General features: G+C 47.5%; 1 protein-coding gene across 1 annotated transcript in view; it reads right to left on the minus strand.

The window, feature by feature from the left end:
* Positions 1-16342, minus strand: part of LOC118092967 (syntaxin-binding protein 4-like) — a 69203-nt gene that overhangs the window by 4644 nt on the left and 48217 nt on the right. The window contains exons 9-20 of the mRNA XM_060282778.2: positions 15524-15630; positions 14871-15024; positions 13069-13141; positions 10631-10728; positions 10293-10389; positions 8442-8569; positions 7860-7952; positions 7490-7555; positions 5210-5398; positions 4816-4932; positions 4270-4319; positions 1512-1651 (exon numbers count right to left, since the gene is read on the minus strand). Of these exons, the coding sequence (XP_060138761.2) occupies positions 1512-1651; positions 4270-4319; positions 4816-4932; positions 5210-5398; positions 7490-7555; positions 7860-7952; positions 8442-8569; positions 10293-10389; positions 10631-10728; positions 13069-13141; positions 14871-15024; positions 15524-15630 (1312 nt within the window). The remainder of the gene's footprint in view (positions 1-1511; positions 1652-4269; positions 4320-4815; positions 4933-5209; positions 5399-7489; positions 7556-7859; positions 7953-8441; positions 8570-10292; positions 10390-10630; positions 10729-13068; positions 13142-14870; positions 15025-15523; positions 15631-16342) is intronic.

Below are 16342 nucleotides of genomic sequence, written 5' to 3' on the forward strand. Positions count from 1 at the left end.
TACAACTTAATCTTGGGATGCTTCCAGACTGTTGCTAGTTTCCAGTGGGTGATTCAATCGCATACTAGCAAATTCAAGTCGTGCAATTCAAGTTGGTTTGGCACTTTTTAGAACAAACCCTCTTCCCTCCCACCAAATTTCCCCCCTCTTATTCATGAGGTATGGGAAATGCATTAGAAAAGTGTGAGATAACAATTGGTGGACGCAACATCATATAACTTCCCCCCCAAACAATTAAGAATGAATGTTCAATAAACAGCTGATGTCATTGAAACCTCCCTGCCCCCAAAAATAATTAGGACGAATGGTTAATAAACAAGTTGTCTGGAAGTTGTCTGCTGTGATGGTGTTTCCTGCTTGGCAGGGGGTTGGACTGGATGGCCCTTGTGGTCTCTTCCAACTCTATGATTCTATTATTCTAAGTGACCTTGGAAAAGACCCCTGTGCAAAGTTGCCTATAGAGATGTGTGTCTCATGTTTAACAGCCCCATGTCTATTACATGGGCTGCCCATTCATCCAGCATCTCAGCTGATTCCTCTTTTGGGTTTGGATGGGCATCCTTTTTCAGTCTGTGGGCCACATTCCCTTCTGGTGGGGTGGCATATGCCAGTGGTGGGTGGGGCCGGAGGCAAAAGTGGGTGGAGCAGCAAATGTAAATTTTACCTGTTTAGAGTAGACTAGTTTCTCTGTTCTCCATCCAGAGAAGCAGGAGGCATGATCAGAGTTCAAGGAACACAGCACCAGCCACGCAAAAACATTGGGCATAGGAAGCAGGGTCAGTGAGGGGTGTGGCCTGGGGAGAGTTCTGAGGGCCATATAGAGAGGCTCAGAGAGTCATAACCCTAACCCTAACCCCTGCTCTAGGGAGAGACTTTTAAATTTATACATAAATGTCTATACCACCATATCAAAGAAAAGTTCTAACCAAAGCAGGGTTCATAAAATCAAAACATAAAAAGTCAAAGACTGACAGAGCTGAAAACGGGTCACATGGCAGGGTAGGTTTGTGTAAATAAAAATGCTTTAAGCTAGTGTCTGAACCTGAACCCAGAGGACACCTGCTGAATGTACAAAGCCAATGAATTCCACAATAACAGGGCTGCTTTAATTGCACCTGCCAAATTGATGTTCTATGGGACAATTTGCAACGCTACTCCAGAAGATCTCAAAGAACAGGCAGGAACACCTTAAATTTGACCCAGTAGCCAGTGGAGACTGGTCCATCAGAGATGAGATGACACTACTCCACAAGCCTCCAATTGCCTTCAGCCAACCCCCGCGTACCCACATTCTCACTTACTACCAGTTTATGGGCTGGTGTCTTGTAGAACTCAGGACCGAGGAGGATGTGGAACAACCTGGAGTTAGTTGGCTGCACGTGCCATTGGCCTCTTAGCTTCTGCATTACCAGTTCCAATGGGCACTCGCCACCAGTACCAGCAGCATGTTGCAAGCCAGTACCAATTCTTCGTCAATGAGGTAAACCAGCTCCAGGCTGCAAGGAACTCACCTTCCTTTGTGGCATTAGATGACGAGATGGGCTCCAAGAGTTCTTTTGCCTCTGCTATCAACAAGCCCGCAAGATCTGGAGGTGGAAGAGGAGCTTCTGAGGTTCTTCCTGTTTTATCCTCGCCTGCTTGACTGTCAGCTCTTACAAGAGAAAAAAAGATCTTGTTTTCCTTTTTTTTTTAATGGACATGCTAAACAAGCCAGGGAAGTGCCCCCACCACCCTGGCCTGGTTTCAGTCTCATCTGAGCCACAAACTCACTAGGTTGCCTTGAGCAGGTCACCACACTAAGGGGGGTAGAAGGGCCTTTTGCAGGTCAAGGGCTGCATGCCTTCATGGGCAACATCATGGGGGCCACATGCCGGTGATGGGCAGGGCAAGAAGCACAAAAAGTGGCCAGATCAGGGGTCTGCAACCTTTAAGACAAAAAGAGCCACTTGGACCCGTTTCCGAAGGAAAAAAATAAACTGGGAGCCGCAAAACAGGGACGTAATTAGAAATCAGAGGGCCCCATAGCAAAATTTGCTATGCCCAATAATCAATGCCCCAAAATGCCATAGAAAATGAATCAGGGCCCCAGTGTACCATAAATCATAATCAGTGCCTGATGTAAATAATAAGTAATAATGAGGGCCCAATGTCATCCTCGTCATTATAAAAATAACTTTGAGTTTGGGCTGCCTTGATTACTGGGAATGGGCAAAACTCTGACTCCCTTATTAGGACACCTGTATGGTTTCATGTGTGTTGCTCCCATCAAGTGAACTTATAAAATTTCCTCATATTGAATCAACCCATTAATACATCTACCTCAATCTCCTGACCAGGCCGGCAGGAGGCCACAGGCAGGCCGCAGGCAGGAGCAGCAGCAGCAAACACGCGCTCCGAGCCCGCATGCCTTTTCTGCTGCTGGGCGGGAAGAAGCGCGACCGTTTAAAAAAATAAATAACTCCGCCCCCGCCCCCCGTGAGCCTATTGGCTGCAGAAATGCGGCGGGGGGAGGGGCTGATGCAGGGATGGGGCCAACCACACTCCCCGGGCTGCTAACGTCACCTTGCGTCCTTTTTGCACAGCGCACGCGCACAGCGGAGTTGTGGACTCCGGCGGGCGCCGGGCGGGGCGCAGGCGCACAGCGCGCCGCCACAGCTGTGTGCTCCGGTGGCGGTGGGCACCGCGCGAGTGTCTGGCGGGTGTGGCGGGCGCCGCCGCATGGCTCAGGCGGTGCATGGCTTTGACGCCTCCTCCCCTCGTATCCGCTCCGGAGCTGCAGCAAAGGTGTAAAAGAGCCACATGCGGCTCCGGAGCCGCAGGTTGCAGACCCCTGGGCCAGATCAATGAATGTGGTCAATGAACGTCAGCTACATCCCAGTCACACAAAAGCCAGACGTTTTTATGCATGCACAAACACACACACATACCTACCCCTCCATCCAGGCAAACAGGAGGCATGCTCACAATTCAAAGACACCTGGCACAAGCAACTGAGGAAGGTGCAGTGCAGTACCAGTAATGGGTCTTACTGGTGATAGGTGTAGGTCTGGGAGGGGGCCCAAGGGTGAGATACAGAGGCTTGGATGGCCACCGTTGGCTCTCAGCCTGATGTTTCCCACCCCTGTATTATTCTATTTATCTATTTCTCCCAAAGGAGCCCAGGGTGGCAAACCAGAAACAATAAAGCAATAAAAGCAAAACTTTAAAAGCATCCCTACATAGAGTGTATTGCAGTAATCCAGCCTGCGCATCGATGGCAACAATCAGGCTATCCTAGACCATAAACATCTGTTGCTATTTTTATATAATTATTTTTATTAAAGATTTTCTTAGGTTACAAAGGTAGTGCAATGTCTCATATTTTTTTCTTCAGGCATCATTTTTACACATCAATTTTACTTGTTGAGACATTATGAGGAAGGGGGGGGAAGAGGTAGGTGGGATGGGGAGTTGGGTGTGGTGGATTGCCGATGTTTCTGTTTTTCTTGATATGTGCAGGGGTTCGGCGTCAGCGTCGTTTGTGCAGGTTCTCTGTTGTTTGTTTGTGTTTCTTTGTTGGTGAGAGAGGTCAGGATTTGTCTTAGAATGTGGTTGTTCATTTATGGTTGGCTGTGATGATCCTTAATTTCTTGCGTGAGTGGGGGAGGGAGGGTGTTTTGATCAAGTTAGCCATATTGATTTGCATGCTGACGGTAAGTTTTTGTCATTGTCCTGTTGGGCTGTATAAGTGATGAAGGGGAACCATGCTGGGGTGAAGGTGTCTTCTTCTGTTGGTCCCCATGTCAGTTTCAGCTTACTGGTTAGTTTTTCTAGATCTGTTGCTATTTTGACCAGCCAAAGCTTGAAGAAGGCACTCTTAGCTACTGAGATCATCAGGGCCTCTAGAGTCAAAGATAGATTGAGGAGAATCCCCAGACTATAAAACCTCTCTTCCAAAGGGAGTACAATCCCAACCAAAGCAGACAATTGACCAATTATCCAGATTCTTGAACTCATGGCATCTCTGCCTTTCCAGGATTTAGAGTCAGGTTATTGACCCCCATCCAGCTCACTACTGGGTCCAGGTCCAGGTCCAGGGCTTGCACAGCCTCTGCTACAGTAATTCACATTCACATGTGAATTAGCTGGGTATCATCAGCATACTGACGACATGGCAATATAGGAATAATACTGGTCTACCTAACAGGGTTGGTGCAAGGATTACTATGTGAAATACTCTGGGTACTTGCTGTGTACATGCTAAGAACAATTCCCACAAGCCATTCTTACCTCTTCTCCTCCGGTAATGTGGTAGATGTGCTCAAAAGCTTATGGGCATTCTGTGTGAAAATAGAAATGGAGTGGGGGGAAATGGCTTTCAGTATTAAAGGAACAAATCTCACACCAATCATGGTGGCGTTTTTTATCTATTTTGCTGAGCTCATTGTCAATTCAGTGCCCTGACTACTGATCCCAAGAGAGGCCAATGTCAATCCACCGCAAAATAAACAATCTATACAAGTCAGTCAAAGCCATTTAATGTAGCCCCCATCTTCAAAAAGGAGAAGACCCAGGCAACTACTGACCAGTCAGCTTGATGTCAGTACCAGGAAAGCTCCAGCTATGAAAGCTGAGGCTGCTGAAGGGGCCAGAGACCATTTTAAGGTGAGTCCTGGAAGACCTGCTTCCTGCCTTGTAGGCATTTTCCACTTGGCCTGAGAGGACTGGGCCCTGACTGACTCCAGCTACAAAAGCTGAGACTGCTGAACAGATTTTTGGGCTGGGGCACTGTTATAGGGATGGGTTGGCCAAGAATGGGCAGCACTGCCACATCACCTGCACAAATAAGAGCAGCTTCCTGTTGTAGATCTCCAGCCGTTTCCGCGTGACCTCAGACTTTTTCAACTGCCCGTCAACCAGGGACAAGCGCCTTTTCAGCTCCAGGACATCACTCTGTTTTAGAGAGAGAAGCAGAAGAGGGTAGAAGGATTGGGACAGAAGGAGGTGTCTTGGGAAAATAGGCTTTCCCATGGGAGAAAGCATGGGAGTTGAGGCAAGGACTTCACTTGATAGCCAGCAGGATGGGCTGGCTGCCATCCTTCTCCTCATTTTTCCCAGTAAGAACATCATGACTGCCAGGATTGCCTTGCCCCATCACTTGACCAACTCCATCTGTCCACACACTCCAGAAAATTACATTTTCTATTACCTCCTCTCACTGCAGACTGACCTCTGCTTCTGAAGCCTGTTTCGTCTTCTTCCCCACCAGCTGAGTCTTCAGCTCTGTGATCTCAGCCTCCAGCAAATGGATCACTTCTTCGTAATCTTGCTCCGCGCTGTGGGCTTGCCGCTGGGACACCTCTGCTACCTGCAGCTTGTTATGCAGGGTTCGGTTCTCTGAGAGGAAGCCCAGTGCCTTCTGGGAATGGGGAAACAGAAGCGGGATGTTACTCCCAAAGTGCAACAATCAGTCCCTTTCTTTTTCCTGAAACCATATCCTTTAAATGTCCATCAATAAAACTTCCAATCTGTGCCGGATTTACATATAAGCTAAACAAGCTATAGCTTAGGGCCCCACCCTCTTGGGGCCCCCCAAAAAAATTAAAAGAAAAAAACCCTGAATGTACATTTCCAAAATATAAGATAAAAACAAATAAAATAAAACCTACATACAGCAACAGTGGTTGTAAGTACTTATGATATAAGTAATGGGCCCCGCCTGCTAGTCTGCTCCCTAAAATATCACTGGTTTTCTCATTTCTATATATAGGGTGGCTACATTCTGCATGGACTGGTTGCACGGCAACATGTGCAAATGGCATTAGATAACTATTAGGTCCATAAATTACCATATAGCTTATATTCAACACAAAAAAACAGTGACAATTTGTTGTTGACAAAGGACAGCTGGACATATAAAGGGCCCCATCACCTTCAGTAGCTTAGGGTCTCATCAAACCTAAATCTGGCCCTGCTCCCAATCACGAGGGCCAGATTTATACCCAAACTAAGTAAGCTACAGCTTAGGACTTCTGAATAAATTTTAAGGATCCCACAAAGACTAAATTTCTAGTTTTACACTACTGGTCTAAAAAGAAACAAGGGAAAACAGGCATTATCATTCTGATGTGGCAGAATTATTATGTTGTTGGGTGGGGAGGGGGCTGTCAATCTGAATGATGCCCTGATTCCCTTCCAATTCTTGGGGTCCCATACCTAGCGAGGGTTTGAATCTCTAGAGAGGATTCTATTAGGAATACTAGTCAGACAAGTTTCTTTGTAAGGCAATGACCTTAGAGGGCCACATAAGTGTCCCCCTCAACATCCCAAAAAGATTAGCTAAGTTGCAAGAGCTACAACTAAGAGATGGTTCCCTCCAGGCTAATGCATAGGCCTTTTCTCCACTGCACCTAGCTGCTACATAGAAGAACAATACACAGTGTCTCTCTGTGTGAGAGAGCTGTGCAAAAAGCAGGCTGGAAGCTGGACACAAAGATATACTTGATCTGTGATGGATCCACAGCTTTGACTAATGGAGAAGCAAGATCTGTTGGGGTGTTAATGCTGTGAGCATCCCCCCTCCCCCAAATCTTATGCTCAGGTTGTATATATGTGTAAGTAAAGCCATATATCCCTAGGACACCACAGTCTCTGCTGTCCCTCATTCCAGGAAACCAAACCCTGGGTAAGCCCTGAAATCCCAGGAATCTCTCACCACTGGGGTGACGAGTAAAAAGGTAAAGGGACCCCTAACCGTTAGGTCAAGTCGTGGACAACTCTGGGGTTGCGGCGCTCATCTCGCTTTACTGGCCGAGGGAGCCGGCGTACAGCTTCCGGGTCATGTGGCCAGCATGACAAAGCCGCTTCTGGCGAACCAGAGCAGCACACAGAAACGCCGTTTACCTTCCCGCCAGAGTGGTACCTATTTATCTACTTGCACTTTGACATGCTTTCGAACTGCTAGGTTGGCAGGAGCTGGGACAGAGCAACAGGAGCTCACTCCTTTGTGGGGATTCGAACCGCCAACCTTCTGATCAGCAAGCCCTAGGCTCTGTGTTTTAGACCACAGTGCTACCCACATCCCTAGGGTTACATTGTGCTTATAAATCTGTGCAGAAATAACTGATCTGCTTTTCATATATGCTAAGGAAGAATTAATAAAGCATTTTCAAGTTATTTTTATTGCAAGATATATGTTTTAGTTAGATAGTTAGGTTTTAGTTGCATCTTTCATCTGGATTTCTACGTTGTGACCTGTGACTGTAATTCTACCCATCTGAGGAAGGACCACAGCTAAGTAATATAGCATCCATCTCCAGCAACAGCTGGGAAAGTCCCCAGTCTGGTACCCAAGAGAGTCGCTGTCAGTTAATGCAGACAATAATGAGATAGTAGGACCCATGGTCTGATTCAGTATAAGGCAGCTTCCTGCATTCTTGTTAATAACCTGCACAAAAAAATGCCAATGAAAAAATCAAGAGTGTAATCAATCACCCAGCTTTTCACTGACCTGGTTCAGTCTCTGAAGCTCATCTTCCATGGACTTCTTGTTGCTTTCTACCTCCTTCAGGAGAGACTAGGAGACAGATTGCAATGTCACAAACTCGCCCAGTCAGCCAGGCAATACTGTCCAACCCCAAAGAAAAACAGTGCTCTGGACAGATCTGCAACTTCACCATCCATTTAAAAAATGCATGCAGAAATCCTCAGGTTCAACTACATTTCCAGGTAAGAATAAGAATAGTCCCCCGAATGAAACTGCCAGACAGTACTGAGTTAGATGGCCTTTCTTAGTATATGGCAGCTTGTGGCCTGTTTCAGCTTTTGTGAGCATGGCATCAACATGCTTGGAATCAAACCCACCTGGGTGAGCCTCTCACCTTTAACCTCCGGACTTCTTGCCGCAGGTCTGTCATTTCCAGCTGTAGCTGTTCCAACTCTTCACTGTCATTGCAACTGACGGAGTCGAAAGTCTGTAAGTAAGGATTTCCAGCAGCTGTGTTAGTCTCATTGCAATGAAAGTCACAAAGAGTCTCATGTCACCTTAAAGACTAACATATTCATTATGGGTGTTTCATTTCCTTCTGATCTCATCCCCCAAATCGTGAACATGATCGTGTAACTCGGAATAACACTTCATGCAACTGATGAAGAGGACTGTGGTTTGCGGACACTTGGGCCATAAATTTTTTGTTTGCTCCTATTTTCAGGTGGGATCATTGCAACGCACCCCCAGTTATTATTACTGCATAATTATAAGGTTATTGTATAATGTTAGAAGGGTGTATGGCTGTGAGGGGTGTGATTATGACGAAAGGACTATGCATGTCTTAATTTGCCACCGCACTACTGGCTATCATTAAGTAAGCAAACACACTTCAGAAGATGGGCACAGCCAGTTCCCCAGCCTGGAGCAAGCATGGGAAAAGGAAGAAGAAACTTTGGACTAGCCCAAGGCTGACCAGAGAATGGAAAGCTGATGTGTCCAGTAGGGTGGCCACTTCATGCTGAGTGAAGAGCACTGAGTTGGAATTGAGGCTGGCCTCCTCGAGCTCCTCTGGCAGCAGATCCCTCAGTGCTTGGAGGACGTCTGTGATGGAAAAGGAAAGGCTTAGAAGAGGTGCACAGCGGCGAGAGACCAATGAAATCTCTTGGTGCAGCAGTAAATGCATACATTTTAACCCAGAACACCACTGGATCTCTTGAATGGGGGATGAAGTTCTGAAACAAGGACTGCGCCTACTTTTTTTTGAAACAAGCTGAACACCACTCCAATCCTCCATCTCCCAACTACTGCTCTTCACTAACCCACACTTGCAGACTACCGCGCTACTGTGAAATGTGCAAAACTTAAACCAAGCCCTTCAAGATATACAAAGCAACCTGCCTCAGAAGGGAAGCAGAGCTAATATGCAACACAAAAGGAAAAGGAAAACATAAGCGACTTTCTCCTCCAACACTGTAAAAACTTTGGAAGCCACAACTTTAAACAAAGACAGTGTAACAGAACAGGGGGATGTGTGTGTATGTGTATGACTGTAATTGTGTTTTTGTTTTGTTTTTAATTCAATTTCGTTGTACTATTTAAAGTACAATGACAATAAAGTATCTATCTAACTTTGGTGCCCATAGTAGGTTATTTCAGAAACAAATCTAAACCATGGTTTTCAAAAGCTGCAGTTTAGACTCTAAGGGATGAGTTCTGTAGCAGGCATACAAGCCAACCATGAGCTGCCAGATCCTTTCCTTCATCACCTTCCCTGATGCTGTCCCAAACAGTGGCATCTGAGAGTGGAGCAATGTCCCAAACCATAGGAGCCATGTCCCCAAACCATGGGACAGGACCAAAGCCTCACACTATGGTCTCAGAACCTGGTTATTGTACATGCTCACTCACATCTCATACACCATCACCTTGTTTTGTTGGACAGTGTTGGCTGTGATGACAACAGTGGGAGTGCAGAAAAGCCTACCTGGGCTGCCTATGTATTTGCTCTTCCCACTTGCCCTACAGGGCAGCTCACTCAGGGCTTCCCAGGATTCCCTCGCTGGCTGAGCATGCCCACCCAATTAGGGTTACCATATTTCAAAAAGTAAAATTCCTTACACCCACAAAGTTATTGAGCTTTTTTTAGAAGGCCCCAAAACTTTTAAAATAACCAAAAATAGCGGTTTCAAGCCATACATGCCCCCTGCCACGAGTTTGTCCTTTATATATATATATAATGTGCTTCCTTGGGGGAGGGAGTGACTCCCTGATCTAGGAGGTGCTATATTAGTGAGGGAAACTTCCAGAATTGCATGAACCTTGAAAGAGCCACAGTGGTACCTCGACTTACGAATTTAATGTGTTCCTAACACACATTCGTAAGTCGAAAAAAATTGTAAGTCAAATCCCATAGGAATGCATTGGGAGAAAAAAATGTAAGTAGAAGCAACCCTATCTAAAAATTCGTAAGTAGAAAAAATCCTATCTAAAACGCATCCAAGATGGCGGACGGAGCTCCATTCGTAAGTAGAAACATTCGTAAGTAGAGTTATTTGTAAGTAGAGGTACCACTGCATTTGCAAAACTGAGCTACAGAGGGCAGCACCTCTCTACTTTTCACTAGCTGCTGAGCAAAGCCTTTTCTCAGATAGTACAGTATTTCCCTTGTTTACTTTTTCTGGGTACAGTTTGGGCCAGCAATGCTTTCTACTGCTCCAGCTAATTCCATCTAGGTGCTTTCAGTGCCCCCCCCCCCAATTTCTTCATGGGAGTGGAAGAAAAAAATAAATAAATACTGTATCAAGTCTACGCTGCTGAAACTCACCTCCATAGGCTACTGTTCCCTGAGAGTCAGTTGTCAAACTTTGCCGCAACTGCCTCTTCTTCTCCTCATTCACATCAAGACTTAAATATTGCAGCATCTGATTTCGGGGAAAGAAGCAGCGGGTTTTGCAATGCAGAATTCCATGGGGAGAGGGATTGATTATCAAACAAATCTGGGAACTGTAGCTCTGGGAGGGGATCCCTTAACAACAGTCAGCACCCTTAGCAAACCACAGCTCCCGTAATTTGTTGGGGGAGCTATGACTGTCCAAAGCGGCGTCATAGGATGTGGTGTGAATGTGGCCTCCGTTTTGAGTGGGACTTTCTTGTCAGACTCACCAGTTCAAGTTTGCCATCCTTGAGGCGAATGTGAGGATCCAGGGCCACTTTTGGCTTGGTGGCTGGAGCCGCTCGCTGGTTTGAAGAGGAAACAGGAGCTGTAAGACAAGAAGTCACCATTCATCTGCACGATCAATGCAAGGATGCCTGCTCCTTGCACTGGGCGCCAAAAAAATAAAAGTCTGTTGGACTCTGCTTTCTCTCTCTCCCCCCCCCCCCCATCGAATTCCTGTAGGGCAGAATTTAAGCCTCACTTGCTTCCACATGCGAGGGGAGCAGGGAGACAGGCAGAGAGAAGGGTGAAGGACAGGATCCAGGAAGAAATGGGCTGGGATGGAAGCGGCATTGGTAATGGTTGTATCGTTACTGCAGTTCTTCTTTGGTCTGGGTGACAAAGCCAAATCTAAACCCAACAGAACTACAAAGTTAACGGAAGAGTTTCTGCTTGCAATCTAGAGGTTTAGCAGAGCAGTGGGCCCTGCTAGGTGGCTAAGAACAGCAGCCGGCCCTGCTGTTGGGCAGTTGTGTGAGGCTGATTGTCTCCCATTGTGGAGAGCTGCCTGGTGGAAGGCACCTCCTGATGGCCACCCCTTGTACCTCTCAGGTGAGGAGGGTGTTTCACAGGAAGGTTGGAAGAAGCAGCAGAGGAGCCACCCTCACAAGCGTAATCCAGCTAAATCCTCAGCTCCGCTAGTCCCTGCCAAGCACAGAAGAGCTTTGTATGTGGCCTGAGGGAACTGACAGGGTTTGCAGGATTTGTCACCCACCATTCAGCCCAGGCGGGTTCAAGGACAGAGCAACTCCCCCTCTGCCTCCTTGCTAATCAGGATTAACCAGGGGGTTTTGCTCATTAGATCAGAACACAGATTTCCCAGGTGCACCTAAAGGCCAGCCGGCACCCATCTCCTCTCCCTCTCCCTCTCCCTCTCCCTCTCCCTCTCCCTCTCTCTCTCTCTCTCTGATAGCTCCCTTCTGTCTGTGGCTAGACCGAGGTGGAGTCCTGCCCTGACTGTGGCAGAGATCACTCTGAATATAACTCAATCTTTCTTTGAACCAGCGGTGTCCTTCTCTGTTGAGGGCTGCGCTCACGTGAAGAAAGGGGCAGGTTGGGAAACAAAATGGGCAGCCAGATCCAGCCACTTAACACTGTTCAGATGGAACCTGGGAAGGACCACAGCTCTGTGGTAAAACAGCTGTTTCGCATGTCCCAGGTTCAATTCATGGCATCTCCAGAAACCCCGAGGAACCACCGAGGGAAACTGAAATAGATTTGCCCATCATTCTTTGGGAATAATCCCATCAGGTCTTAATTCTGAAATTATGTGTAAATGTGCATAACTCTGTTGTGGCTTCTACTGATCCCACACTTAGGGTCAAGGACTGCAACAACTTGCTCTCACTCCTAACTTGTAACTGAGTCAGTGGCCTGGAGGTACCAGAGCTTCTGTATCCCATTACTAATCTTTTGACTCATCCAGCCTCCTTTGCAATACTTCCTGCCACATAAGGAAAGTGGCATAGGTGGCTATGAACACCTGTTGAAGAGAATCTAAATTGCCTTTAATTAACTTATGACATCCTGTTACACCTGCCCGATCTCCTGTTATGTGCAGAGCTTTTTCTGAATGGAGGAAATATTGTGTGTGATCTTCAGGTGGTAGGGATGGATGTATCAGTGAAATTTAGTTTATCTCAGTTTCTTGATTCCCCCCCCAAAAAAAACCTTCAGTTCTCGACATTTTCACAGCAGTTTGCAATTTTTTTAAAAAATTAAAAGGTCCTCCTGAAAATCCACCAGCAACTTAGAAAGAAATTCTGTGTTTCCCTGATCACATCTAGTTTGACCTGTCACCTAGTCAGGGCCGTCTTAACCATACCTGGCGCCCTGGCGCCAAGATCCCTCTGGCGCCCCCCATGAGTGAGGCGGGCAGGAGGGGCGTGCAGGGAGCTGAGAGGCGCAGAGGAGGCAGCCCCAGGCTCGCGCTCCCCGTGCGAAGCTCCGGAGGCGCGCAGGGAGTGCGAGCCTGGGGGCGCCGCGCTGCGCCTCTCAGCTGTTCAGGCGGCCCCAGGCCAGCGCTCCCCGCCGCCTCCGGAGAGCTGCCTGAAGCTGCTCAACAGCAGAGGTGCGCGGAGGCAGACACCAGCGTTCGGCGCCCCTTCTGCGTCCCTGATGGCCAGGTGCCCTGGTGCCTTGCGCCACCCAGCCCGGGCCTAGGGACGGCTCTGCACCTAGTCTTCTCCTTACAAGCTAGATTTCCATGTGTAGGTAAGAACAGTACAGGAAAACAATCTACAATGTGCAGCCTGCCCCCTGCCCCCCCGAGTTCTGAGGTGGTACAGTCCAGGAAGGACTTCAGTGGCTTATTTTAGCACACTGGAAGGAGTGATGGGCTGATTTATCCCACCGGTTCAACATGCCATTGAGGAAGTCCCCCTACCGGAAACGGTGAGCTCTGGCGGACAGATGTCTGGAGATGGAGAAGGCACAGGGAAGGGACTGTCGTGTCTGCTCTGGAAAAGGAAAGGAAAAATGCAACAGAAGACATGTTGACTGGGAAAAAGCTAAGAGCATGAAAGGCAAAAAAGAGATGCAAAAGTTTCCCTTGGAGCCACAACAAAGTGAAGCGCCATTTGAGCAGCCACAAAGATTCTTCAGCTTCACAAGTGTTGGTGTGGAAACAGGGTTGTATTCAATGCTAGTCCTATTCAGAGCAGATTCATTAAAATTACTGAACACGGCTAACAGATTCATTAATTCCCATGGCTCTACTCTGAGTTGGACACATCCCATACAGACCAGCAAACTGAATAGGCAAGTGAATCTACCTACGGCGGGGATTGCAAACACGGTGCCCAAGGGCACAAAAGTACACACAGAGAACAACCCTGAGGTCCACAGAGCCACCTGACTCCCCCCCCCTGAAATGCTAGTGGAAAGAAGCATTCTCTCTCTGAATGGTGCCCACAACAGTTCCTTCAGTCTGCAAATGTGCCCACTGACCAAGGTTTTGGCCTAAGGTTTTGCCCACCCTGTCATTCTTCAGGTGGGCTGTCCAAGTTTGCTTGCTTGATATATCTCTTTCCCCTCACCAAATGTGTGCTGTGGGTATCGGTGATGGCATGGACATTAGCCAATAGGGACTGTCACAATGGTAAACTACACTGAAGATGTGGGATATCCCCCCCCAACACACACACACACATACACCAGAGCTTGCCAAAAGACCAAAAACAAGTTGAGTCTGTTTGCAGAGCAGAGAAGGATCTTTCAAGCAGCCTTTGCCACTCTCAAACATCATGTGAGCATTTGCTCTTGCAATATTTTAGTGGAATGCCCTAAAAGAAACAAGCAGAAGAGCAAATGTGTCTGTGATCATAAGGGCAAGCAGAAGAAAAAGTCATGTTGACTTTGGATGTGGACCCTGAATACACTACAATAGAAGTGGCTCACCAGATGAGGTGGGGCTATGATAGCATGCCATCAGGGGTATCACTGCTGCTTACTAGGAGAAAGGTGGAGGAGGGGTGAGGTCACATGCTGCAAGCTCACAGGTAGGACCACTAGATTGGCTCCATCACTGTGCTGGCACCAAGTCACCTTCCCCACTGCCTTGCTCTTCCTGGTAAGCAACAGCAGCCCACTTTCCAGAGAGCCAGCAAAACAGGTCTGCTTCACCTGGTGAGCCACTTCTGACTACAACCACAGACCAGATGGTCACAACATTTGTCCATAGCATCCTGGGAACTGCAGCCTCAAATGACTATTGGAGAATTTTGTTTCAAAACTCTTATCTTTTCTTCCTCACTCGGAATCACAGCTCCTAAAGTTATGGGGAGCGAAGGGATATTTTGTGGCGTAGACTTGGTGCTTTTCATAGTAAAATCCCTGCTATCCAAGGGGTGGGGTTGGGGAGAGGAAAGCTTGCTATCAATACTACCAGACATCCCCTGTCCTGTCTAGGACCCTTCTGTCAACAGGAGTGTGCTCCAGCCAGCTCAGAAAGATCCCACTGCAAAAACAACACGCTGGCTATTTCTAAACAGAAGAGACATCATATGAAAAGCTCTAGACAGCACCCTCACCCTGAACAAGGAGAGGGCAAGTGGGCCCAAGCTGCTATACGCCACCTCTTTCCCCAGACAAGTAATCCATGAGGATTATGGCCAAGATCAAATCCTGTTGGAAATGAAGAACATTTGGGTGGGATCTTTGCGAGTTCATTGAGTCTCGCCACCTTACCTCAGGGGATCTCACGTGGACTTTCAACCTGCAGGTGCTCAGGCCGTTCCCCACAGCTTTAGTCGGCAAGGAATGGGTGCTGTTGTGAGCTGAGAGTCCGGGATGGAACCATCCTCTTCCGGAAATAAAGGCCACTTCAGTGTTTCCCTCATGTCTTAAAAACAAAAGAGAAACCAATTTAGAACTAAACAGCCTCATACCTGGGAATTCTGAGACGCCAAAATATCGCTACAGTTTTGAAAGGTTCCGTCTGCCATCTTGATTCATAATGGTGGCCAGTTGTAGCCAAACATAGACCAAAAAAAACCCCAAACCCCTCTTCCCATGCGCCATGTGGCTGTGTGAACATCTGTGTGGGCATTGCAGCCTGAAGGGCTGTGGAATTTCTGTTCCTTGGAATATGGTCAAAAACAAGGTTGGACAAGCATAAGCTTGCAAGAGGAACATGCTTCAGTTGCCTGGAACCAACCTCACTGTAGACACATTTTTAAATGCAGTGCACTTTTTTAAAGGGGTACTGAGATTGACATTTTGATCTGCAAGTGGGAATTAAGGCAGCTTTGGCTATCTCAACTCTGTTCAAGATCTCCCACTGCAGTTCTTCCAGCACCACATCATTAGCATCCAAAGGGCTTTCAGAAAGTCTCCTTTACCTGAATTTTGTTTTCGCAAGAATCCTTTTGGCCTCTTCATGTGTGGCCCCCACCAGAGAGTCTTTATTGACAGCGATGAGCTGGTCGCCCACCCGGAGACGGCCATCCTGTAAGAGTGCCAGAGAAGAATATCTCTGTGAGATCAAGCTTCATGGAACATGGAGGAGTGAGGTGAATCAGGACCACATTATTTCCTCAGTCGTCCTTCGCTAGGAGTAGTTAACCTTTATTGGCCTGAGAGTCACACTCACCCTTGACCAACCATCTGATGGCTGCATGCCAGTGGTGGATGTGGCCACACCGACCCACACATTTGCACATGCAGCACACACATTACACACACTTTAGAGATGGCTCAGCTGAGGAGAGAGACTATGGTTGCCCACTTCACTCATCACATGATCAATCTGATGATCTGGAAGGTGGAGATTTGTATCTCTACCAGGGTGAAGAGGTTTAAACCACTCTACTCATCACAGCATTATATCTTCCCCCCCTTTTTATCACCATCCCCAAAATTGGTGAGGGACCAGAACTATCTTCTGGGAGGGTACTTGATCCAGTCCCTGAGGATAGGAGTTAGCTATTGCTGTTCAATCTGCTTGACACTCACTCAATGGTGAGTGGGGTCAGAGGAAAAAGTGGGTGGAGCAATGGATGTGAGTTTTCTTTTGTGTGGTTGGCTACTTTCTACACACACACACACTCGCACACTCCTTGCTGAGGGGCTGTGGACTCAGAAGAGTCCCAGGGGCTCGATGGAGAGTCTGGTGGGGTGGCACATGCCTTGAAATATAGCAGTGCCAGCCTGAAGCTGTT

Source organism: Zootoca vivipara, chromosome 13 (assembly GCF_965207765.1).
Source record: "Zootoca vivipara chromosome 13, rZooViv2.hap1.1, whole genome shotgun sequence".
Taxonomy (NCBI): domain Eukaryota; kingdom Metazoa; phylum Chordata; class Lepidosauria; order Squamata; family Lacertidae; genus Zootoca; species Zootoca vivipara.